Below are 27,434 nucleotides of genomic sequence, written 5' to 3'. Positions count from 1 at the left end.
TTTCTTTGAAGTACATCAGGGGACACAGAGACATAGTAGTTACCATGTGGGTTATAGGCCACCTTCAGGTGATGGACACTGGCATGCCTTAAGACAAGAAGTCCACTCCCTATATAACCCCTCCCACTACTGGGAGTGCCTCCGTTTTGTAGTCAAGCAATAAATGTGTATACCAAAGGGAGGGACCTGTGTCCCCTGATGTACTTCAAAAGAAAAGGATTTTACAGGTAAGTTTTATTAAAAATCCTGTTTTCTTTTCATACATCAGGGGACACAGAGCCATAGTAGTTACTATGTGGGATGTCCCATAGCAATGGCAACTGAAGGGAGGGAAGACAACAAAAAAGGTAGGACATTAAGAGGCTAGAGGACTTCTACTGCAGCACACTACGCCCAAAGGTAATATCCTCATGACCTTTTACATCGATTTGATAGAATCTGGTAAATGTATGAACTGAAGACCAAGTTTCGGCCTTACAGATCTGAGCCAGAGAGGCCTGGTGATGCACTGCCCAAGAGGCACCAACAGCCCCAGTGGAGTGTGCTTTAACAAGAAAAGGAGGAATTTTCTTCTTTAGACCTTAAGCTTGAACAATCACTTGATTAATCCATCTGGAAATGGTAGATTGTGATGCCACTAGGGATGCACCGACATTTCGGCCGCCGAAACATATCGGCCGAAAATGCCCTCTTCGGCAATTTGCCGAAAGAGAAAAATGGCCGATAATGGAGCCGAAAATGGGGCATGGTCTGGGTAGGGGGCGGGGCTCCGCCCCCGGTGCCACCCATCATGAAAAGCTATATCATGCTATAGTGCAGGAGAGCCGCCTCCACCACCCGTTTGATCACAGCGGAGGATTGGACGGATGATCTGTCTATCAAAGTGCCCGGACAAGGGGGAGGGGCTGTACGTGACGGCGCACGGCCGGGAACACACAGCTATTGAACTGAAAGCTGTGATGTTCCCGGCGCTGTGATCAAACAGGTGGTGGAGGCGGCTCTCCTCTCTTCACAGGTTGGCTGCAATGGGGGGACAGTGGCTGCAATAAGGGACACTGGCTGGCTGCATCTGACGGGCACTGGTGAGGCTGCATTGTATCAATTGCATCTCCTGCACCACGTCCCCGGCCTCTGGCCATCTCCTGCACCACGTCCCCGGCCTCTGGCCATCTCCTGCACCACGTCCCCGGCCTCTGGCCATCTCCTGCACCACGTCCCCGGCCTCTGGCCATCTCCTGCACCACGTCCCCGGCCTCTGGCCATCTCCTGCACCACGTCCCCGGCCTCTGGCCATCTCCTGCACCACGTCCCCGGCCTCTGGCCATCTCCTGCACCACGTCCCCGGCCTCTGGCCATCTCCTGCACCACGTCCCCGGCCTCTGGCCATCTCCTGCACCACGTCCCCGGCCTCTGGCCATCTCCTGTATAAAAACATTTTTTTAAATATGTTTCGTATCGGTGCTGTTTCGTTATCGGTTTCGGCACCAAAAAACCCCATTCGGTGCACCCCTAGATGCCACCTGTCCTCTTATAGGACCTTCTGGCAGTAAAACAAAACATTGTTTTGCGAATCTGGTGTGGAGTCCACACCAGGAGACATATGCCTTCAAGACTCTAAAATAAATGGCTCTGGGGGCCGGCTTTCTAGCATTAACCATAGTAGACACTACTGAAGGAGATAACCCATGGCCCCTTAGAATGTGGGTTTCAATAGCCAAACCGTTAAATTTTGAGTTTATAAGGTAGGATGGAATACCGGACCTTGTGCGAGAAGGTCTGGCCACAGCGGCAGGGTCCAAGGGACCCCTACTGCCATCTTTATGATCTTGGCAAACCATGATCTTTTGGGCCCCCAGAATCACCTCTTTCCTGCTTGATCCTGTGGAGAAGGCGCGGAAGCAGCAGAACCCGAGGAAACACATAGATCAGTGAAAACTGATCCCATGGAAAGACCAAGGCGTCTGTTCTGGACACTAGTGGATCCTTGATACAAAGTTGTCGACTTTGTTGTTGAATTTGGACGCAAACAGATCCACATCCGGAACACCCCATCTTTGACAAAAAAAATGTCGGGGTGAAGGGACCATTTTCACACAAACAACTGTTGGCGACTCAATTAGTCCACCTGTCAATTTTCTATCCCTGCAATGAAAATCGCCGATAGGCAAGGAACGTTGCTTTCTGCCAAAGCTAGAACATGATTCACCTCATTTTTGGCTGCACGATGTCTCGTGCCCTCCTGGTGATTGATGCGGTCCACAGCCGTGGCATTGTCCGATTGAATCCTGACAGGACAAGTCCATAGTCTGAGCATTCAGGACTGTAGGGCCAGACGTACTGCCCAAATTTCTAGAATGTTGATGGACAAGGTCCTTTCTGACTTGGACCACTTCCCCTGGACTAGAAGGCTGGCATCCGTTGTTACCACTTTACAGGATACTGGTAGAAAGGATTCCCCTTTTGGAGGTTGTTGGATATCAACCACCAATTGAGGCTCTGACACACCTCAGGGGATAAGTGCATTGGAAAGTCCAAAACCTGGACCTTCTTGTTCCAGGCTGACAGAATGGTGTTTTGTAGCAGTCTTGAATGAAACTGCGTATAAGGGACGGCCTCAAAAGAGGTCACCATCTTTCCTAACAATTTCATGGACAGCCGAATGGAAGGATTTCGCTTTGTTTTGACAAGTTGAATCCGTTCTTTTATGGAGCTGACTCTTGCCTGGGGTAAGAATACCTTCTTTTGAACGGTATCTATGATCAGCCCCAAGTACTGTAATCTTCTTGATGGTTTTAAGGGGGATTTTTCTAGGTTGAGAATCCAGCCTAGGAATTACAGCCTAGTTTACAGCTGAGATTAAACTTTGGTTTAGCCCGGAGACTGACTGATCTACTAAAAAGCAGATCTAGATAGGCTAGGACAGTTTTATACCCTGACCCCGTACTCTGGCTAAAGGAGGTGCCAGGATCTTTGTGAAAAAACGTGGTGGCTTGGCTAGACCGAATGGCAGAGCCCATAAGCTGAAAAATTACCAGTTACACTTACCGGTAACCGGTTTTCTGGGAAATCTTCCAGAACGGAACACCTGAGATGACGGGTCTCACCTGATAGGAAACACAACCGAGTTTAAAATGCCCCACCCTTCCCTCAGTTATGAGGAAGTATAAACCCACACTGGTGGCAGAAGTTACATTCTGTGAAGAATTGATACATCACCAACAATTAAGGGTAGGGATGTAGGCCTGACGTCCTGGAAGATTTCCCAGAAAACCCGTTACTGGTCATTTTCTCCAGTCATCTTCCAGGACAGCACACCCGAGACGATGAGCAAGAAGTTCAGGCCTACATTAGGGTGGGACCACCGCCTGTAGGACCTTCCTGCCAAATGCCAAGTCCTGAGGGAACAACAGTTCCACTCTGTACTGCCTCAGGAAGGTATTATAGCTCGTCCATGTTGCTGCCTTGCAGATTTGATCAATCGAAGTGCCTGCCATCTTTGCCCAGGAAGCCGCCAGAGATATAGTGGAGTGAGCCTTAAGGTGGGCTGGGACAGGTCTACCCGAATGCTTGTAAGCTATTGAGATAGTCTGTTTGATCCACCTGTCTATCGTTGGTTTGGAGGGCTGAAGACTCTTTTTCTCTGGCCACAAAAAGTAATTAGTAGATGGTTAGATCTCCTAACCTTTCTGACACTCTAGATAGACTAGAAAACAAAATGTCTAAAAAGGTGAAATGTGTCTTCCTTATGTTTGTGGTTCTGACAAAATGATGGAAGAATAATCTCCTGCGACACCCAGAGGTCACTTTTGGTAAATATAACTGATCCTGTCTGAGGATTACCCTATCCTCCAGGAGCAACAAAAAGGACTCTTTAATAGTCAGAGCTTGTAGGTCGCCAATCCTTCTGGCTGTGGTGATGGCCAGAAGGAAGACCATCTTAAGGGAAAGAAATTTAAATTAAATTTGAACCACCGGTTCAAAGGGCCATTTCATTAAGGCATCCAGTACCAGGGACAAATCCCACAGTGGAAACCCGATTGTCCTTACCGGGAGTTAACCTTTCCCCCGGTGGTCAAAAATCTTTTTACAAGGGGGTACTGAGCTAATCTACTGTCAAAGAACACAGGTAGGGCTGCCACCTGAACTCTAAGGGTGCTGACCGTTAAAACCTGGTCCACCCAATCTTGGAGGAAATCTAAAACTGTTGGGACTGTTTGGAAAGCGCCTTCCCTAGACTGAGCCCACCGGGAGAAGATCTTCCAGACTTTTGCATAGATTTGTCTAGTGACTGTTTTTCTACTAAGCAAAAGTGTATTACCTTCCCCAAACATCCCCTACTCCTGAGGATTTCCCTCTCAAAAAACAGGCAGTCAGGGAAAGAAAACCTGGGTCAGGATGAACAAGTTGGCCCTGGCAGAGGAGACTACGTCGGACCGGGAGATACAACGGAGGAGCAATCGACCATCTCCTCATGGTGGGGAACCAAGCCAGCTTCGGCAACCAGAATGAGGTATCCGTGCAACTGGGACACCTTCTGTAACACCCAGGGAATGAACAATAGGGGAGGAAATGTGTACGCCAAGCCAAAATCCCAGTTCTGGGTTAAGGCATCCACCCCCCAGGAACCCTGTTCCCTGGTGAGAGAAGAAATTCTGAAACTTCCGTGTTCTTCTGGCAAGCAAACAAATCTATCTCTGGTTTGCCAAAATAATGGCTTACCAGAGATAAAACTTCCTTATTTAGTTCCCACTCTCCCTGATGAATGGGCTGCCTGCTGGGTAAATTTGCCTGAAGATTGAGGGACCCTTTTATATGTACTGATGAGACAGAAAGAATATTCTTCTCTGCTTCCCCCAGGATCTTCTGAGTTCATGTCCTTAACCTGCCTGACCTTGTCCCTCCGCAACAATAAATTTTATTAAAGATCAAACATGATTCAAAATGGAAAGATTTGAAACACTGATTAACTGAACGCAGTCAGTTGGTACCGCCATAACAGTTTTGATAGTAAAACCTCCTTACACCCATTTGGGTGTAAGGAGGTTTTAGCAGTTCTTACTGTCTCCACAGCCGCATCTGCCAAGAAAGCTACCACCCTCCCAATGACCTCCAGGGAGTCTACTAGTTCCTTTGACTTTTTTTTTTACAAGAGACATGGTCCATCAACCTGTTGAGCCATGCATCTGCGTTTCTGGCAACACAGGTGGAGGCCAATGCTGGACCCAAAGTTGTCGCATTAGCGCAACAGGCTCTACGCAACAAGGTTTCAGATTTCTTATCTATCCGATCTTGGATGTTGCTAGAGTCCTCAAAAGGAGAGGTCCAATCTTTTGGATACTTGTGCCTAAGACGCATCCAACCATGGGACGTTAAAGAATTTTTCTTCCCCCTCATCCTAAAAGGGGCATCTACGTTTCCAGGTCTTAAGTTTTAACAGCTTGCGCACAGGCGCCTTCCATTCCCTTAGGATTATATCCTTAAGGGATTGGTGGGGAAAGACTTAGTTTGCAGCTTGCCCAGTCCCCTATATACCTTACGTTGAGCTGAAACCTGGGTGGAAGGCATCTGGATGTCCTCAGACGCACAGATAGCCTTAAGGAGACCCACCATGTCCTTGGCTGAGAAAAGGTGCCCCCCAGGCCTAGCCTCCACCTGGCTATCCTGGTCAGAGTCCTCACCTTCCTCTCGAGAGCTCTGGTCTGAGTCTTGTATCTCCTCCTCATCTGAGTAGTAGGGGGCTGGTTCTTGGGACCCCCCAGTATAACTGGTACTCCTGTGAGGGGGAAGCTCTCCCTACCGGAAGGAGCTTCTACCTGTCGTTTGATTGTAGTCCTAAAGGACTGGAGGGTTGCTAGCATCTCAGACTGTAGGCGACCGGCATTTCTTTACAACCTGTGCTGTCTCCTTGCCTGCTAACTTATAGATGCATTTGAAGAAGAAAGGTTTGCTGTGGTCTGTGCTTAGACCTACTGGCTGTCCCCTGGGCAGGGTATTCAATCTCTGAATGACAAAAACAAAAGCCATTTTAGCCATTTACCCATCGGGTATCCTGTGGGGATGAGGGAAATAGGGCCACCCTTATCCCCTCCTCAGCCGGATCACTCACCCCCTGTGGGGACCTCTGATGCTGCCAGATCTAGTCCATCCTGCTTCTCCATCCTTTCTATGGATCATCCTCCGGGTAGGATCGTTCCAGGAAGATTGGGGGGCTCAGGACCGCGGACCCCCCGTTATCGCCTTCATACACGCTCACCGTTCTGCTCACCGCCAATTTGGTATAGACCGGAACCACCGGCAAGCAGGAAATCCTGTAGCTCCACTATGCACAGCGAGCCAGAAAAAATATGCCAATAAGCATCCAGGATCCCTTCCCCAGATATAGGGGATATTCAAGCGGCCCCTCCGTGACATTCACCACAGTCAGGTAGGAGGGGAGAGTGGGATGTAAGGTGCTTTCTTTTAGCAAGAAAAAGGGGGGGGGGGGGGGGAAGAGCCCCTTGGAAAGGGTAGAGCCCTATCAGACCCCACAGTCACCACTGGCTGCTCTAGGTCTGACTCCCAGCCAGGGGGGGGGGGGGGGGGGGGGGGAAGACCTCGGTCCCAGACTTTTGGTCTAGAAAGAAAAAAAAAAAAAAAAAGAAAATGGTTTTGCTGCCATCCTGTGGGAAATACAATCAATAACAGAGGGAAGGGTGGGGCCTTTAAAACTATGTTGATTGTTTCCTGTGAGATGAGACCAGTCATCTCAGGTGTGCCGTCCTGGAATATGACTGGAGAAATTACAATTTTCTACCTCTAAGCGTAGAAATTTCTGATGAGTGGGAAATATCGGCACATGGTATATGCATCCTTGATATCAATGCCAAAAATTCCCCTCCTTGAAAAATTCCTCTTTTGGCCCTGGGACTTCCTCTTGAGCTTGACGGTGGAGGCTGCCGCAGAAACAGATGCTCCTGGCACTGGAGAAGATGCACATTTAAAGGAGAAATGCTTAAACTTCTTTCTCCAGTCATCTTCCAGGACGGCACACCTGGAAAATTTCCTAGAAAACCAGTTACTGGTAAACAACTGGTCATTTTTTTTACTGGTAAAAGAACTTTTCCCATTAGAAACCCTTTGGATATATACATCTAAATCTTCCCTAAAACAACCGTTGACCATGAAATGGGAAACTGGCCAAGAGATTCTTAAACGTTGCTTTGCCTGACCAACTTTTCGACCATAGGACTCTGCGTGTATACACTAGTCCTAGCATAAGCCGTGGGGCTTGAATAATAGAATCCTTCATAGCATCCACCATAAAACATAGTGCATCTAATACACCAGCCCATTGCTGGGCCTGCTGATCAGGAATAATCCAAGTATCTCTATAAACTGGTCCTTTATGGTCTGAGACACACCAATTGCCGCATGAACTGGCTGTACTACTGAACTTGCCAGAGACATGTTGTTCTTAAAAATAAATTTCCACATTTATATCTGTCGGATCCTTTAACATTTGTCTATTGTCTACTGGACAAGTGAGATTTTTATTTACAGAGGAGATTGCAGCATTGATTGCTGGAACCCCCCCCCCACCCCCATTTCTTATAGAACTCCTCCTCCATAGCATAGAGTTGAAAACTTTTTTGGAGGAAAAAACTGCTTATCCGGGTGTTCCCATTCAGAATAAATCAGCTTTTATTTAGCCATGAATGGATAGGAAAAGCATCCCCAGGTGGGGGAGGCTTTAGTGATCCCAAACCAGAGGTGGGCTCATCGATAGACTGCACCTACAGGGAGCAAAAAGGTTGAGCGAACCAATTTAGTAAGGGAGTGTAAAAACAAACTGTCTTGTGAGACTACACCCTTTATATTAGGATCCTCAGAAGAGGAGATATTGTCTTCCTGATCCCTTGTACCGCAGGATGATGGTCCTGAGCACTGGATGGGGGATCTGCTACGCTTGGATCCACTACGGAAAGTGATCATAGCATCAATTTTCTGTTGCAAACTAGAAATGGTAGAAGAAAAAAACCTCCTGTGCGAGATAAATAGGGGCTGAAGTGTCCAGCGCTGCTGCAACAACAGTCTCCCCTGACGGCTCACTCTGACCGGCCACATCACTCTTAGGATGACTTTCTTGGATGTGCCGAACGGCCACTGCCTTTTCAGGTTTTTTCCCCCCCCAAATTATTTTTTTTTTTAAATAGACTGGAGCTTTTATCCCACAAGGGAGGAACCCCAGCATAGGGGGGCAACCGGGGGGGGACAAATCCCCCTTTTTGCTTACCGGAGGATCTGCTGCTTTGGCCGGAGGAAAGGAGACAGTATTTGGCTCCTGACACAGCGCTGTTTCCAGCACGAAGCAGTGAGTGCTCAATACAGCCCCCAGTGGTGACACATAGGCATGACAACATAATTTTTCTTAAAGGAGACATTCAAGAAAATACAAAAAAAATTTCTTTGAAAACTCCACTTACTTTCCTGCGGCAGGGTTTTCTGTGGTAAACCAACAGACCCAATCTTCACGTTAAACCTTCAGGAGAACCTAGAGGTAACCCACAATCCTGGACCTGCAAAAGCACCCTGCCAGTAAAACTTTATGGCCTTACTACCAAAAAGTACTTGATCCCAGGGTCCAGCTCTCTAAAAAGAGAAGCATTTGCAGGCAAAACCTAGTTTCTTCGAATACCCGGGTGCCATTCAATTTGTCCCAAAAAAGGACACTTTGAATGGATCCGGTCAGCATGGCTAGCCCCAGCAAGGATTGCTCTAGTGGAGCTCAGCACAGCACATCTTTACTCGTGACCAACACCTTAGAAACTGGCGGAAAAAACTGCGGTACTCCCAGTAGTGGGAGGGGTTATATAGGGAGTGCACTTCTTGTCTTAGGGCGTGGCAGTGCCTATCATCTGAAGGTGGCCTATAACCCACATAGTAACTACTATGCTCTGTGTCCCGTGACGTATGAAAAGAAATATTAAAGTACATGTAGGAGGGATCAATGCGGCATAGACAGGAAAAGGTAGACTGTTGTACTTCCTCTAGTAAAGAATGTCATCAGCACGTGTTACCTTTTCACAGAGCGTAACTTCACTTGGTTCATGTCTTTTAGAACATCCAACATGCTTGGCATTTCTGGCTTCTTTGGTGCGCTGTCTACCACTGTTTCTACATTGCTCTTCTTGTTCTTTCTCTCCTTAATGAGGTCAATCGCAGAGATACTTCTGTGAAAAGCAGGAGGTGGAGGTGGTAGAGGCGGAGGAGGTGGAGGAGGGGGCAGAGGTACTGCAGAAGGTGAAGGAACAGAACCTATGAATTTGTTGGGGAAAAAAAAAAAAAGAAGGGGAGAGGGTTAATTTATAGGACACTCAATGTAAAAGAGAGTTTTGACTTAACCGTAAACTCTGCATCTTGGAGTAAAACACAGGAAGATTTGTATTGCTAGACCCAGAGTTTTATGCTGCTACCTCCTCCACCCTTATATAACCTTTCCCACTAAGTGGGACTCCAGTTTTTTTTTAAAAAAAAGCAGAAGCATGAGCAGAGGGGGAGGTACGCGTGTCCTGTACGCCAAAATATGTAGTTTACATAAAACTTCATATGTAAAATTACTCACACTGCAAAAGAAATGAAGATATTTGTCATGTATGCAACTGTTCTATGTACACTGTAATTTTTGGCAAAAGGTGTCAAAGATTAAATAAGTGGCTATTTTCTGTCTGTCAGTTTTACTATACAGGAATTAATCTGTGTGTTTGAAAATACTGTATAACCTTTACCTTAAAGTAAAACTACAGGGAAAACTTTTTAGAACACCTGTACCCCCATTAAGGAGATTCACCTTCTGTTTATCATCAACAATGAAAGCAAAAGAAAAAAATTCCAAATTTTGGGTTGTTCCCAGAACAGTAAACAGAGGGCAACTCGTCCAGTGGGAATACTAGTTCTGGTGGCCTGGGGTCCCCAAGAAATTCACTTAATTTGCAGGGATTTCTTCTCACTTCCTGTTTGGCTATAGGACTTTTTTTTATTGAATAAACTTTTTTTTTTATATAACGGTAATACACTATGTGGCTCCATTTCCTCCTTTTCTGGTATATGTAACCTGGGAGAGACTCAGTGTATACCTGGCTATTATATTTCGGATCCCTTTACAATCCACATATGGAAGAGTCTAATTCAAACGTCTGATGTGTATGGAAGTTCGGAGATAACATCCCCAGGTGTGATTACACCGTTAAGCCTTAATGATTCAGTGGGCATAAGCCTAGTTGGGTCCATCGCTTCCGGTAAGCCTCATTCCATAAGGTGGTGGTTATCTTCATACAAATCCCTTGTTTTTCCAGTATCTACAGCACTCTTTGGACTCTTCATGGACTTATAGTATTTTATTTTTTGCACCATTGCTTCTATTATGGTGGATAGTTTGTGTCACCACCCACTGAGTTTTTACAACACTTATTTGGCTTTTCTGTGTACAGATGGGACTTTATATTCTTTGCACAATATATTATATATATATATTATATATATATATATATATATATATATATATATATATATATATATATATATATATATATATATATATATATATATATATATATATAATGATTCTTGTTTAATTACATTCATATTTTGATTATCACTGTTTATATTTACAAAGATACTTTATTTGGATTATCACAGTATATATTTATACAGATACTTGGTTATTGTATACAGTCTTTTATTGGTTGTAGCACTTTACCTATATTTCCTTAACAGCGCTGCATTTGACCATTACTTTATGTGGCAGTAAAGTAACACCTGGTCATCCACCTGAGTCTTCATTCTGAGAGCTTGAAATTTAGCTCCAAGTTTGAAACATTTACACGGTTATGTGAAGGTTTCAAACCGTTCTAGTTTCCCAAATTTTGGAACGCATACTATGCAGTATAGTGGGGCGCTACAGTAACTACTCAATAAACAGGGAGACCATCTTACATGTCACTGGTATCTGCTATAGGGTTCAGTCTTCACTCAATGGTGGGCATACCTCTGAAAAGGTTTTCAGGGATTGGGTTCCATAGGAGTAGATCAAGCCCTGGGCCTGAACGGCACCCAGTAGCTAACTACAAGCGCTGCACCAAGTGCAGAAGTGAGCATCCATGCAGGATCCAGTGCTCGAAGCAACATTATATACTGTCCTCATGGTGTGGGGTTCAGGTACGGCTACGATACCAGCCTATAACCCAGGGTCTATAAACATCCAGCCTGTGCAATGTACTGTATAATATTTAACCCTTTCATGACTAAGCCTATTTTTGGCATTTGGTGTTTACAAGTTAAAATCCATATTGTTTGCTAGAAAATTACTTGGAACCCCCAAACATTATATATATTTTTTTAGCAGAGACTCTTGAGAATAAAACGGCGATTGTTGCAATATTTTATGTCACACGGTATTCACGCAGCTGTGTTTTAAACGCAACTTTTTTGAAAAGGGACACTTTCATGAATTAAAAAAAAAACGATACAGTAAAATTAGCCCAATTTTTTTGCATAATGTGAAAGATAATGTTACGCCAAGTAAATAGATACCAAACATGTCACACTTTATAATTGCACGCACTCGTGGATTGACGACAAAGTACGGTACCTAAATATCAATAGGCGGCGCTTTAAAATTTTTTTTTACGGTTACCAGGTTTGTGTTACAGTGGAAGTCTAGTGCTAGAATTATTGCTCTCACTCCGACGATCGCGGCGATACCTCACGTGTGATTTGAACACCCTTTACATATGCGGGCGCGACTTCCGTATGCGTTTTCTTTGCTTCGCGAGCTTGCGGGGACGGCGGGCGCTTTAAATTTTTTTTTATTATTTATTTTATATATATTAAAATTACTAAATTGTTTAAATAAAAAAAAAGAAAAAAAAAAATTTGATCACTTTTATTGCTGTCACAAGGAATGTAAACATCCCTTGTGACAGTAATAGGTGGTGACAGGTACTCTTTATGGAGGGATCGGGGGTCTAAAAGACCCCCCACCCCTCCTTTACACTTCAATGTATTCAGATCGCCGAAAACGGCGATTCTGAATACCGTATATTTTTTTAAAACCGGTGCCATTGGCAGCCGAGTAAAACGGGAAGTGACGTCATGACGTCGCTTCCGTGTTTACGATTAGGATACTGGAACGAAGCCGATCACGGCTTCGTTCCAGTTCCTCCCCAGCAGCCAGAGGCGCCGGATCTTGAATCTGTGCTCCCGATCGAGTGGGAGCACCGGTAACAGCGGCGGGGGGGGGACGTGTCCTCCCGCTCCTCCGGCATAACAGCCGGGTGGCTTTTAGCCGCTTTGGTTGTTATGGCTGGATAGCCAAATCGCCCGCTAAAAAAAAATGGTACTGGGATGATACCAGGGACGGGCATACCCCCCGGAAGCCGAGTACGCACATCTGCGTACGCTCGGCGGGAAGGGGATAATGATATGCTTTACAAATGATTAAACAGCAATATTAGGTGCTTATATGCTAATGTTAGATTCTTCACAAACAGGTTTGAGAGCTAGAATGACTTCAGAAAATGTTTAAATCAGTTCTCTTCTGAATTGTTTTGCAATTTATAGTGACAATGGTCTGTATTAGACACACAGATCAGTTGTGGCTATAAATAGCAAAACAAGACACTGTAACCTGGACGTTTGCATTCAAGCTGAAAAGGTGTTCCAAAACAACTAATTATACTGGGATGGTGCTCGTAGCTGCAGGCATCATCCTGGTACCGCTGTTTAGAGTGGGCGTTTGGCTTTCCAGACATAATAACCGATACGGCTAAAAGCCGCTCGGCTGTTATCCTGGAGGAAAGACCGTGTGATATAAAATATTGCAACAATCGCCATTTTATTTTCTCTGCTAAAAATTATAATATATATATATATATATATATATATATATATATATATATATATATATATATATATATATATATATATATATAATGTTTGGGGGCTCCAAGTAATTTTCTAGCAAAAAAATACGGATTTTAACTTGTAAACACCAAATATCAGAAATAGGCTGTCATGAAAGGGTTAATGTATCGTAGAAGAACAAAATTAACCTAATTATTATAGCTCTTACTGCAAACTCTTAAGTGAATGTACTATAATGTAAAGTTATAGCTTTTCCAAGCATTTTGCACGAACTAGAGCAACTTTAAAGTGGTGGGCCAGCTGAAAATTTTTTTTTTTTTTTAAAGTCGGCAGCTACAAACACTGTAGCTGACTTAATCAGCACACTTACCTGTCCAGGGTGCCCGCGATGTCGGCCGCCTGATGCCGACCCGTGCCTCGGCTCCCAGCGCCGCCATCCTAACTAAGGGAAACAGGCAGTGGAATCTTGTGGCTTCACTGCCCGTTTCCTACTGCGCATGCACGAGTCACGCATCACTTTGTGAATGGCCGGCTGTGTTCTGGGACACAGTTCCCAAAACACAGTGCACCCATTCCCCATAAGACAATGCGAAGAGGAGAAGACTAAAGATCACCGCGGTGTAGGAAGTGGCAGATTAGGACAATCTGCCTAGCAAAAGCCATTTCTGGTAAGTTAAAAAAAAAAAAAAAAAAAAATTCTTAATTTTTTCTTCTTCAGCTTTTTAGGAAGAATTTTATGCAGTTTTAATTTTTTAGGGTGGCCTTCCGCTTTAAAGTAAATGTTACAACCGTTAACCTTGGAAACCAACTTCAGTGGGAACTTCATTCTCTTAAATACTTGGGCGTTAATATTGCATCTACAGAAGAAAAGATATATGAACTGAACTATCTGCCTATGCTGAACTCCACGATTGACCAAGTTCAACTTAGGACTAGGGGGAACCACTCCTGGGTAGGAAGAATGGCAATATATAAAACTAGGATTTTTATTACAGCTTACCTGTAAAATCCTTTTCTTGGAGTACATGATGGGACACAGAGCCTTAATTACTTAATGGGTTATAGGCTACCTTCAAGTGTTGACACTGGTAAATCCGATCAAGGATGTTTACTCCCTATATAACCCCTCCTCATTCCAGGAGCACAACGAGAGCGCATGCGAGAGAGAGCGAGCGCGTGCGAGAAACAACCCACAGGTTACCCACAGACTTGAGGATTTATACTGCTGTCTGCAGTACACTGCGCCCAAAGGCGATATCCTCATAATCGCCTTACATCCATCTTGTGAAAGTATGCACTGAATACCAAGTTGCGGCCTTACAGATCTGAGCCACGGAGGCCTGGTGACGTACTGCCCAAGAAGCACTAACCAACCTGGTAGAGTGCGCCTTAACTTGAAACAGGGGAATCTTATCCTCTTAAATCATAAGCTTGAATTAACACTTGTGGAATCCACTTAGAGACAGTGGATTGACGCTGCCTGTACTTTTAGGACCCACTGGCAGAATAAATAAGACATCAGTCTTATGAATCTGAGCAGTTTTTACCACATTAAGACAATGTAGAGACTCTTCCCTGGAACATGGTTTTGGAAAAAAAACGATGGCAGGACAATATCTTGGTGAAATCTAAAACCACTTTTGATAAAGTCTGGACGAGGGCATAACACCACTCTGTCCTCATGACAAAACAAATATGGCTCGAGATGGTAGAAAGTCCCAAAATTCCAGTTTGTACCCCAGCGTTACCGTGGAGATAACCCATCTGTCCCGAATTTCTTGCTTTACAGATTTCTGAAAACTGCAGAAGTCTTGCCCCCACCTTGGTGAGGGGGATTGACTCTTCATGATGAGGCTTTAAGATTCTGCTTTGCAGGTTTCCGACCCTAGGTCTTCTTTTGAGCCTGGGTTTGACTGAGAATTTCCTCTAGAGTGTGATGGCAAAGGCCATCGCCCCTGCCTAGAGGGGCAAAAGCCCCTGGCATGAGGGAAAGAGCCTGTTTAAATGAAGGGCGTTTATACTTTCTTTTGACTGGCAAGAGTAATTTTCCTACTAGAAATTGTTTGTATACATTTGTCCAAGTTTTCTCCAAATATTTGCTCCCCATGAAAAGGGAGCCCAGTTAGGAGGAGATATTTACATGGCGAGTTCAGCCTGGTGAATAGAATCTTTAATAGCACCTATGGCAAAGCATAATGCTTTTGGCAGTTCAGCCAAATCCCAAGCTTATTGTGCAGGAAGCTCTAAAGACCTGTTTAAAGTGGTCCTTTAGGGATTGGCAGACACTTATTGCAGAGACTGCAGACCGAGAAATGCCACCTGCCATGGAAAAAGTAGATACAACTCCTTATCCGTCGGATCCTTTAAGCATCTGTGCATTGTCTACTGGACAAGCAAGGCCTTTATTCACATTGGAAATTTCAGCGTCAACTGCTGGCATTTTCCATCTTTTCTCCTCCAGGGGATAGAGAACAGCAATTTTCTTAGGAGGGAGAAAAATGCTTATCCGGGCGATTCCATTCAGCAAAAAATAAGTCGTTCTAGTAATGCATACAGAGGAAACGCATGCAAAGGTTGAGAGGGTTTTAAGGAACCCAAGGAAGAAACCAAACTTTCAGGAGACTCCGTTAGTGGTAGCATGAAAGTAGAAGAACCATCTCCGTAAGAGATTGTCAGCAATGCCTCAGATTTGAGAGGCTGAAAGGCTCATCTACCGTTGTTTCCTCCGCAGAGGAATCATCAGTTTGTTTTTGCTCATGATCGACTGAGGGTACCACCTCATGGATGTAGCACACTTCCTATCCATTTGAATGGAGGATGTGATTAAGCCGCTAATCTTTCTTTCAGACCCTGCAGGGAGGAAGAAAGGACAGTTGAGTTGAGATGTGAGCAGCAGTTGCACCTATTTGTTCCAAATGGCTCATCCTGGCTTGCCATAACAACTGGTAATTCAGGCAAAGATGACAACAAGGAAACACTACTCAAGATCCTAGCGCCTGGGGGTGAAAAATTTATGTGGTGTCTTTTTTGGTAGGCATAGTCCTAAGTACAGACACTATACAAATTGCACTTCGCTGAAAATAGTCATGACATTTAAAGCCGCTATAAAATTCAGCCTAGTGCTGGAAAAAAATAAATAAAATAAAAAAGTGTCGTTCCTGTATCAGGGATGCCAGTTTGTAACCCTCACATGTCCCACAGCTCTTTTGTTGCAGGCTGCTTGTTTCCTCCTCGTCAGACGAGGAGAGACTGTCACAGCTGTGTTGTATTTGTTTTTAGCCTGCCGTGTGCTCGTGAATATTCACAGCATCAGGCTTAGGCCCTGCTGCCTCCAAGAAAATAATTCTGCCCCTTTTTACTTTTAAAATGTTCCCGAGTTGGTGCACTGAATTTTCGAGTCCAACGACCCAACACGAGCAGGGACCCATCCAGCAGCATGCTCAAAAGGTAAAAGCCACAGTAAAAATAAGCAGTATTAGCAGGGCCTCCGCACCACACACGGCGGGAGGGGATGGGTACTTTAAGGGGGGTAAAGCGCTGCTGTCCCCCTAACCCTCTGATTCCATCAGGGAGAAGAAAACACACTTTTACCTTGCAGATTCTCCCTCTGCACGCTGCTGCAATCACACTGACTGAGCTTACAGTGAAGACAACAGAGTAAGGTATGTGTATAGACTCAGACTTAGTGGAGATTTAAGGCATGACAAATATTTTTAATACCCAAGTTTCTTCCCTTATCTTATACTCGCCGCAGGATTTGCTGAATTAACAAACACTCTAACCATCACCCATCACGGTGGGCTGCTTAACAAACCTTCAGGGACTGGGTCCCTAAAACGGGATTTCCAACTGCCCTGGACCTGTAAGGCACCCCATCAGGAACTTTAGGTAATGTAGCAAGACCCAAGCCCTGGGTACCTGGGGTCCAGCCCTACAAAGAGGCATTACCGGCAAAACCTTGTGCTTCGGATACGAGGCCCCAGGTACCATCCTTTTAGGTCTCAATGGCACTTTGGATGGATCTGATCTATGAAGGCTATAGGGTAACTGCATATGGAACTATACCACATACCGTATATACTCGAGTATAAGCCGAGATTTTCAGCCTCTTTTTTGAGGCTGAAAGTGCCCCCCTCGGCTTATACTCGAGTCATCGCCGTCTGACTGCTCGATCAGCGTATCGAGCAGACAGACGGCGGACATACTACAATTCGAAAGCCGCGCCTCCGCCTGTGATAGGCGGAACACTCAATTTCCCAGCAGTCAGTGTTCCGCCTATCACGGACATCCGCTCATCCTCGTACTACGGACGAGGATGAGACGATGTCCGTGATAGGCGGAACACAGGCTGCTGGGAAATTCAGTGTTCCGCCTATCACAGGCGAAGGCGGAGGCGCGGCTTTTGAATTTTAGAATGGGCGCCGACGAAGAGCGGCGATCCTGGCAAGGCACGGGACGGAGGCAAGGCAAGGCACGGCACGGGACGGGACGGAGGCAAGGCACGACACGGGACGGAGGCAAGGCACGGCACGGGACGGAGGCAAGGAGGCAAGGCACGGCACGGGACGGAGGCAAGGAGGCAAGGCACGGGACGGAGGCTCGGGACACAGGTAGGCTGGACACACACACACACACACAGGGATGGATGGATGGAGACACACACACACAGGGATGGATGGATGGATGGAGACACACACACACAGGGATGGATGGATGGAGACACACACACACAGGGATGGATGGATGGATGGAGACACACACACACAGGGATGGATGGATGGAGACACACACACACAGGGATGGATGGACACACACACACACACAGGGATGGAGGGATGGATGGACACACACACACACACAGGGATGGATGGATGGATGGACACACACACACACACAGGGATGGATGGATGGATGGACACACACACACACACAGGGATGGATGGATGGATGGACACACACACACACACAGGGATGGATGGATGGATGGACACACACACACACACAGGGATGGATGGATGGATGGACACACACACACACACAGGGATGGATGGATGGATGGACACACACACAGGGATGGATGGATGGATGGACACACACACAGGGATGGATGGATGGATGGACACACAGGGATGGATGGACGGACACACACACACACAGGGATGGATGGATGGACGGACACACACACACACACACAGGGATGGATGGATGGACGGACACACACACACACACACAGGGATGGATGGATGGACGGACACACACACACACACACAGGGATGGATGGATGGACGGACACACACACACACACACAGGGATGGATGGATGGACGGACACACACACACACACACACAGGGATGGATGGATGGACGGACACACACACACACACAGGGATGGATGGATGGATGGACACACACACACACAGGGATGGATGGATGGATGGACACACAGGGATGGATGGACGGACACACACACACACACAGGGATGGATGGACGGACGGACACACAGGGATGGACGGACGGACACACAGGGATGGACGGACGGACACACAGGGATGGACGGACGGACACACAGGGATGGACGGACGGACACACAGGGATGGACGGACGGACACACAGGGATGGACGGACGGACACACAGGGATGGACGGACGGACACACAGGGATGGACGGACGGACACACAGGGATGGACGGACGGACACACAGGGATGGACGGACGGACACACAGGGATGGACGGACGGACACACAGGGATGGACGGACGGACACACAGGGATGGACGGACGGACACACAGGGATGGACGGACGGACACACAGGGATGGACGGACGGACACACAGGGATGGACGGACGGACACACAGGGATGGACGGACGGACACACAGGGATGGACGGACGGACACACAGGGATGGACGGACGGACACACAGGGATGGACGGACGGACACACAGGGATGGATGGACGGACACACAGGGATGGACGGACACACAGGGATGGACGGACACACAGGGATGGACGGACACACAGGGATGGACGGACACACAGGGATGGACGGACACACAGGGATGGACGGACACACAGGGATGGATGGACGGACACACAGGGATGGACGGACACACAGGGATGGACGGACACACAGGGATGGACGGACACACAGGGATGGACGGACACACACACAGGGATGGACAGGCATGTCTCACCCTCGGCTTATACACGAGTCAATAAGTTTGCCAGTTTTTTGGGGGGTAAATTGGGGGCCTCGGCTTATATTCGGGTCGGCCTATACTCGAGTATATACGGTAGTATCTGTTCTGACCAGAATAGTGGATTGGTTTTACCACGGCAAAACTAAACAGTGGTTAACTATCGAGCAACAAATAAACACCTATCCCTTTGACTGTCCTTCCGTGGATTATGCCCCTCTAGACAAGCACTTTCACCTTCGACATGATCATTATTAAAAGTTTGAGACTCCGCTATCCGAAAGTTTGGCATGTCTTCAACTACTGGCCCATTTACTCCAAAAATGGCTAAGCCTGAATTTCCACTGGGACCATCTTCGACCAGGTTTCTACAATGGACTACTTTGACCCCCTCACTAATTAAACAAGTGCTTACAACCAAGTGACTTCAAATCATTTAATATATTAGCAACTGCAGAATGTAATTATCCGGGTCGTTGATTACATTATTTTAAGCTTCAGCATTTTTTTTTTAAATAAAACTATTGAATAAGGGTCCACTCCATAGGGATTTAACTCCATTTGCATCCCAGAATATTCTCAAAAATATATCCTATATTGTTCTCATGCATTCACTAATCAGCCATATTACATCAGAGATTGGGATAGGGAATTGGGTCATAGTATCACCACAGAACATTGGAAAAAGTCATTTTTTCTAACCTTTAAATCAATTTTTTTCAACATATATACAAGAAAAGTATAAAATTATTAACCAGGTGGTATAGATGCCCTGTGAAGCTTCATAAAATATTACCCAATTTTCCCGAAAAGGGTTGGCGCTGTGGGGGGGGGGGGGGGGGGGTGGTGGGGAACAATGATCCACATATGGTGGACATGTCCCTGGATTATAACATTTTGGGAGACCGTCTTGCAAATTTTTTTCTTATGTCACTGCCATGCAGTATCAGAAATCTCCAAAAATTGCCTTATTGTCTGTACAGTATAGCTAGGATTTAAAGGGAAAGACCAAAAATGGGCTGCTTCGCTTTCTCCTCTCCGCAGCGAGAATAATCATACCTAGACACTGGAACACCGATGTGGCTCCTACAATTAAAGAGTGAATAATTGAGCTAAATCAAGTAAGAAGAATGGAGGAACCAACGGCAAATATACATGAATGCTATATGAAGCATATGGCCATATGGCCTCCCTGGACTGTTTTTCTTGGGCTCTGGGATCTTTTTTTTATAAATATTTTTTTCTTATAATCAGTTTATTTTCTGACGCGGCTCTGGTTTGGGGAGACTTCCTCAGATGGACTGTTGGAGAAATTAATAGACTTGGTTGTTGCTTTTTCCCCCTCTTTTTTTTTTTGTTTGTTTCTCATGTCTGGTTTGTTGCGCTTTGGGGTAGATTTCTGCCCAAAAGTAGTAATGGTCACCCAAGTATAAATGTTTTGTCTGAATAGGTGGCAAGACATAACTATGATCTAGATAATGTGCTTTTGTATGTAAATTTACAATTAACTCAAAAATTTATATTGAAAAAAAAAAAAAAAAAAAATGTAAAGTTACATATTTTGGGAGGGCCTACATGGCAATTGTCCAAGATTGGAGCTGTAAGACACAATACTATATTGGGACCTCTACATGCACTTCCTACCTTCACTTCTAAATAAACTTAGACTGTTTACAGTTACCCTGAACTGACGTTTTCTTCATTAACTCAGAACCAAGAAAGCAATATATTTGGATCCCAAGAAGATATGCTAATACAATTACACTGTATGCCATAAACAGTTTTTTTTCTTCTTTTCTACATTGACACACGCCTGGTTTATATGCTGAAACAAAAACTATTACAACAAAATACTAAAATTCCAAAAGAGGAGTGAGGAATTCCTAAGAACATCCCACCATAACTGATCAGGAAACCCTATATAGAAATACCTGCAGTCACAGTTTGCTGCTCTTGGATAGTAACAATCTTGGCAATCTGTGCTCTCAAGGTAGCCAGTTCATTTTCCAATACATTGATCTTCTGCAAAGCTTCTTCATTGGCCGCTGGCTGCAATCTCATCTCTGGCACCTCCTTCAAAAGAGCAGGCATGGATACCTGTCTTTTAAGTGGCTTGTCATAATGGCTTAACTCATCTTCTAATGACAGACTGTGGTGCACATGATTCTGTGCCCTAAGAAACATATCACAATAGTTATATCAAGGTAGAAATATAGATAGAGATTATATATTGTATATATATATATATATATATATATATATATATATATATATATTGAAAGAAAAATTACAATAAAAATGAATGAAATTAAATTTCAAACTCAAGCTAGTCAGACAAAATCAAATTAAAAAAACATCAATATGAGAAAAATCGAAGGGAGATTTGATGTTTTACAATTTGATTACCAGCAGCTGTTACTGTGGTCACAAATATTGCAGTCACTAGCCACATGCCCCATCCTGCTGTCCAGACCCCGGGATATGAGGTCAATTACCTTCATGGATCTGAATAGTAGAGGTCGACCGATATTTGTCATTTTTTAATTAATCGGTATCGGCCGATGCTGATAAAATGCTGATGCTAAGATGCTGTGCAGCGGGACTTGCAAAAGACTTCTGTAATAGAAGTCAATGTAAGTTGCCTAAAGACATCAGTGAAGGACTTTCCTCCTCTCTGGGCAGGCTGCCAAGAAGAGATCAATGAGATACAATGTTTCTTCTTCAATAGACTGAACTCCCTGTGTAGAAGTTCAGTTTAAACATTTAAAGACTAAATCTTTTCTGACACTTGTTACTTACAAGTAAAAATCCTGTATTTTCTGCTAGAAAATCACTCAGAATCCCCAAAAATTATATATTTTTTTTTTAGCAAAGACCATAGGGAATAAAATAGCGGTTGTTGCAATATTTTATGTGAGGTGCTATTTGTGCAGAGGTCTTTCTAAACGCAATTTTGGAAAAAATACAGATAAATAAAAAAAAAAAAAAAGTTAGCCCTTTTTTTTTTTTCTCCAAAAGTTGAGTACCTGTTTTTGTGTATTTAATATATAGTTTTTTTTTTTTTTTATCTAAATTATACATACAAGTGAACTGATTGGAGGTTTGTTTTGTTTAACCACTTGAGATCCGCGCTATAGCCAAATGACTGCTACAGCGCGGATCTCCTTTTCCGGGACGACGTCAATAGATGTAGTCCCATGCACGAGCGCCCTGCGCGCCCCCTGAGGGGCGCGCACGGCGCGCTCTGTGATCGGCGAGTCTACGAGACTCGCCTGATCACCGATCCGTGCAAGGGGGTCAATCCCGACCCCTTATCACGTGATCAGCTGTCATTGGCTGACAGCTGATCATGTGATATAACGGAGCCGGTAATCGGTTATTATTCCTTCTCGCGCTGACAGCGCGAGGAGAAAAAAAAAAAAAAGCCGATCACCGGCGGCCGTGATCGGGACATCGGTCCCGATCATGGCCAGCCCTGCCAGTGCCCACCTGCCCCCTGCCAGTGCCACATTAAAAAAAAGTGCCGCCCAGCAGTGCCCACAGTGCCGCCCAGCAGTGCCCACAGTGCCGCCCAGCAGTGCCCACAGTGCCGCCCAGCAGTGCCCACAGTGCCGCCCAGCAGTGCCCACAATCTGCCTCAAAGGTGCTGCACCCCAGTGCCACATATCCGTGCCCATCAGTGTCATCTACCAGTGCCCAGCAGTGCCACCTATCAGAGCCACCTATCAGTGCCCATCAGTCCCATCTATCAGTGGTACCCATCGGTGCCCATCCGTGCCACCTTATCTGTGCCCATCTTTGCCCATCAGTGCCCACCAGTGCAGCCCATCAGTGCCGCCTCATCAGCACACTTCAATGAAGGAGAAAAATGACCCGTTTGCAAAATTTTATAACAAACTATTAAACATGATATTTTTTTTTGCATCTTTTTTTGTTTGTTTAGCAAAAAAGAAAACTCTGAGCTGTAATTAAATACCACCAAAAGAAAGCTCTATTTGTGGGGGAAAAAAATGATAAAAATTTCATTTGGGTACAGTGTTGTATGCCCGCGCAATTGTCAAAGTGCATCAGCGCTGAAAGCTGAAAATTGGTCTGGGACTGAGGGGGGTTTAAGTGCCCAGTAAGCAAGTGGTTAATAAATGTGTAAGAAATTTTCTGCATCACTTAAGGCTGCTTTCACACTGGAGCGGGCAGGCGTTGACGGTAAAACGCTGCTAGTTTTAGCAGCGATTTACCGTCATTTTAGCCCCGCTATTCATGCTGCTAGCGGGGCAGTGACGCGCTGATGCAAAAATCACATTGCATGCACTTCAGCAGTAGTGCCCATTCATTTCAATGGGCAGGAGTGGTTTACACCGCTCCAAAGATGCTGCTTGCAGGATTTTTTTTTTTTTATGTCCTGCCAGCGCATCTCCTCAGTGTGAAAGCACTCGGGCTTTCACACAGACTGCAGGGGAGCCGTTTTGAAGGCAATTTACAGGACCTATTTTTAGGCCAAAATCGCCTGAAAAACGTCCCAGTGTGAAAGGTGTCCAACTTAGATTTTATGAGATGAAGGGGAAAAATAAAAAATAAAAAATAAAAAAAAATAAAAAAAATCGGCATCATATATCGGCCGCCGCGATTTCTAAATATCGGCATCGGCCAGAGAAAAACCCATATCGGTCGACCTCTACTGAATAGCAGTACATTAAATCAAACTTACCTTAGCCTAGTAAATGCTTCTCCCTCCTCCTCATCAGCGACCCATCCCACATCAGCAAAAGAGGGTACCACAGCACCATTTTGATTGGCAGCATTTAATGCAACAGGATATGGAATGAACTGCAATTAACAAGCAAAATGTGTTATTTTTGCATTTTGCTACATACTTTTAGGGCTTGTTCACACCAGATGCATTGAAGATATGTTGGCAGCTAAATTCCAGGGTCGCCAACACACAGACAGGGCAAAAATGCCTAGTTAGCAGTGATGTTCATTCACAGGTTCTTTAAAAGCAGTATTTTTTTTTCCAGCTTAGCAGGTTGAAACATGAACCACTACATCGCAGCATCACTAAAATGAACAGAACTCTATTGAAATGCCACTTGTGAGATACTTCAATAAAGTTCTGTAAAATCAGTAAAAAAATAATTAAGCATAAAAAGTAGCGTCTCCTGGCACACACAAGCTGCCTGCTATCAGTGTGACTCGCTGGTGTGAACAAGCCCTTAAAAGAACAGCTGTAATCTAATAATAAACACTGTGCTGTTAAGGAGAGAGACACACTGCACCAGGTTCTTCTAACAATAAAAGGTTGAAGTACATTTTGAATCTATTCCCGTTTAAAGCTTAACTCCATAAAACCTAAAAATCCTCTGGGTGAGTTAACTGCTCCATTTATGTCTAGAGAATTTGGTAAAGCCCCTTTTTCCTGGTCCCCAGCTCCTGCAGACTTCTCTCCCCAGTATTCAGGCAGTGTAGTTCTCCGACATAAAATAGGGCTCATGCCACAGCAAGGAAGGGAATGGGTTGGGGTTGAATTAGGCAATTACTACAGCTTTACTTTCTGCTGGACACGAACAAGCCAATATCCCTTGCAGTGTGAATGCAGCCCCATTCCATGAGAGGGTTTTTAGGTTTCCAGGAGTTAGGTTTAAAGTGGTTGTTAACCCAGAACAAAAACATCCCATCCCCTCTGTAACATAACGTTGTGTCCTTGTGTCTGTGTTATAATAAAAAAGCGGACGATCTGTACCTATAACAGAGCGTTTCCGGGCACTCATGTGACTCCTGGGCGCTCTCCTTTGCCCAGCTGACTGCTATAGCGGGCAGGTCTGAGCACTCCCACTGATGTTAGCCAAGGAAAGGTGGGAGGAGAGAGCGCCAAGAGTCATGCGAGTCCCGAGAGACGCTCTGATATACATACAGATCAACAGATTTTTTTTTTTTTTTTTTTAGACAACAAAGGGGAACATAATGTTATGCTACAGAGGGGATGGGATGTTTTTATTGTAGTTATGATCGCAGCAGGAGGGAAGGGGCAGGCACTGACACAGAGCAGACAGGCGGGGGATGGGGATGGGAAACTCAGAGAGGGGCTGCAGGTGACAGACACATAAACTGACCACAGTGTCAGGGCTCGGCAGCTATGATAAACAGTGGTCAGGAGGGTATAGCCAGGCAGGATCCGCCAGTTTTTTTTTTTTTTTTTTTTTTTTTTTTTTTTTTTTTTTTAGGTGATAGAAGGGGCCAAATGACACAACACAAGCACTGTACTGTTCATGATTTAAGCAAACAGGATCTGTTTTTTTTGTTTAGGGTAACACTTTAAGGCTCTCTCAAATCTTGTGCATTTGCCACACATTTTGCCTGTCACTGGAATAATGGCAGCAGGTTAGCCTATGAAAGAACTTGTGTAACAAGCTCAGTGGTTGCCTAGCATCCGAGAACAGCAATGCCTTTTCCACAATCTTACCCACTTTCAGTGGTTAAATACAAAAGTAGTGCTTAAAGGATAAGTTCACCATAAAAAAAAAAAAAAAAAAAAAAAGACCAAGTGGTCAGAGTCTGCCCTTTTGTTACTTTTTTGAGTATAGATCTAGGTTTGTCCCAAGCATGTTTGAAACCACTAACTCTGCTTGACGTCTATTCCAAGCACATATAATAAAATGTACATCTTTTTGCAGGTAAAAATTATGTGCATTATGTTTTTGTTTAACAGCCTGCAGTGTCAGGCTCCTGCAGACAGCCACAGTAGCTGTCTGCTCATGCCTTGTAGGCAGTTAATGAATGACAGAAGAATCAATGAATTACTAGAGCTCTCACCAAACACCCTGTAGTTCACTGAGAACTACAAGCCATCAGCCTCAGTGGTTGATGGTAGTTGTAGTTCTCTCATTGACAGAACTTTGTATGAAGTGGCCAAGGGGTAGAACCCAGCACAGCCACACCCACTGTCACAATGGGAGCTGTCGATTTACTAACATGTTACAAGTTATGAAAGGTGACCGTATCCTTTAAACAAAGTGGGGTTTACCCTTTAAAAATGGGCTCACTGCACACTTACAAAATACCCTCAACACACTTCAATAAAATTGGCTAACATCTACCATTCCTACGAGCATTCTTTACAGCATTTTAGTTCCAAAGAAGTTACCTCTTCTGTAAATATTCAGGGATTAGAGAAAACAAAAAGTTGCATGCAGGTAGTGAGATGGTCTACTAAATATAACTAGGAATCTTACTTTCCAATATGGAAGAATCAGTTTAATGAGGAGACATACCCCAAGGATGGTTTTGGATACATTTACAGATGTGAAAGATGTGCACAAAACACAGCAGTAAGGCATGCAGCACTTTGCAGTGAGCACTGACCTAGCAGTTCACAAATGTGTTCCTTCACAAAAGGATGCAGCGGAGGAGGAAAGATCACAAAACATTAAGTTTTTACAAACCACGTCAACTATTCACAAAATCTCTCATAACCATTACGAATAAAATAAATAAATAACACAAACAACCGGAAGCTGCTGATGAATGTATGCATATTAAATGCTCTACCCCAACTTTAGATAATGTTTTTAATAGGGGAGGATTTCGACTAAGGAGTCCTTCTTTCCCCTTGGAGGTTTGAGACCATGGTCTTTCACATAGAGGTTTCCACGAGGCAACAACTAGTGGCTGAGGACGCTGTCCATTGCTGCTTCTTTTGACAACTGGCAGAAAAAGATCCTTGAATGCCAGCTATTAGAATGGGAGTTACTGCGACTTCAGCTTAGCCTGGTTATGTGCCTGTCCTCGTGCCTTTTGCTCCCCATGCTGCTCCACCAGATTTTAACTAAGTGTGCTATAAATTTTTGCCAATAAATCATTTGCTTTTATGCCAACTTAGATTCAGTGCTCCTGTTTTTCTGTTGTAAAAAAAATAAAATAAAAAAAGAACCTGGCCGCTAGAAGAATCCCCTCCACCAATAGATGGTGTCCACATTGTCCAGACAGTGATGTGCACACCCAAAGTAAGACTCCAGGAAGCAGACAAGAAAAGGATCCCCATTTTGTTATACCATTGGTTATATTGTTATACCATTGGTTAGAGGGGGTGGGAAGGGGGTTGTGAATTCCCTGGAGTTGGGCTGCAAGGAGGAAAATAACAAAAACTAGACAAACACCTGCACACACAAACTATGTACAAAACATTTCATAAGAGTTCCAGCTAACATTTCATGGCCAACAGATTGTGTTAAATACCCTTGTTGTTCTATAAGCAACAGAAATAACAGAACGAGAACACAGATATCATTGTGAGGCCCAGAGTATCATTCTCACTACACACTGCAGTCTACAGAACTGACCACTAG

General features: G+C 44.8%; 1 protein-coding gene across 4 annotated transcripts in view; it reads right to left on the bottom strand.

The window, feature by feature from the left end:
* Positions 1 to 27,434, bottom strand: part of MTFR1 (mitochondrial fission regulator 1) — a 93,460-nt gene that overhangs the window by 35,266 nt on the left and 30,760 nt on the right. For all 4 annotated transcript variants that reach the window (XM_077492792.1, XM_077492793.1, XM_077492794.1 and 1 more), the window contains 3 exons: positions 23,801 to 23,919; positions 21,027 to 21,268; positions 9,057 to 9,294 (listed from right to left, as the gene is read on the bottom strand). In XM_077492792.1, coding sequence (XP_077348918.1) covers positions 9,057 to 9,294; positions 21,027 to 21,268; positions 23,801 to 23,919 — 599 coding nt within the window. The remainder of the gene's footprint in view (positions 1 to 9,056; positions 9,295 to 21,026; positions 21,269 to 23,800; positions 23,920 to 27,434) is intronic.

Source organism: Lithobates pipiens, unplaced genomic scaffold, assembly GCF_037356315.1.
Source record: "Lithobates pipiens isolate NorthernLeopardFrog02 unplaced genomic scaffold, aLitPip1_a1.2 Scaffold_19, whole genome shotgun sequence".
NCBI lineage: Eukaryota > Metazoa > Chordata > Amphibia > Anura > Ranidae > Lithobates > Lithobates pipiens.
Note: the sequence above shows the minus strand (reverse complement) of the source record. Positions and strands in the feature narration are given on the sequence as shown.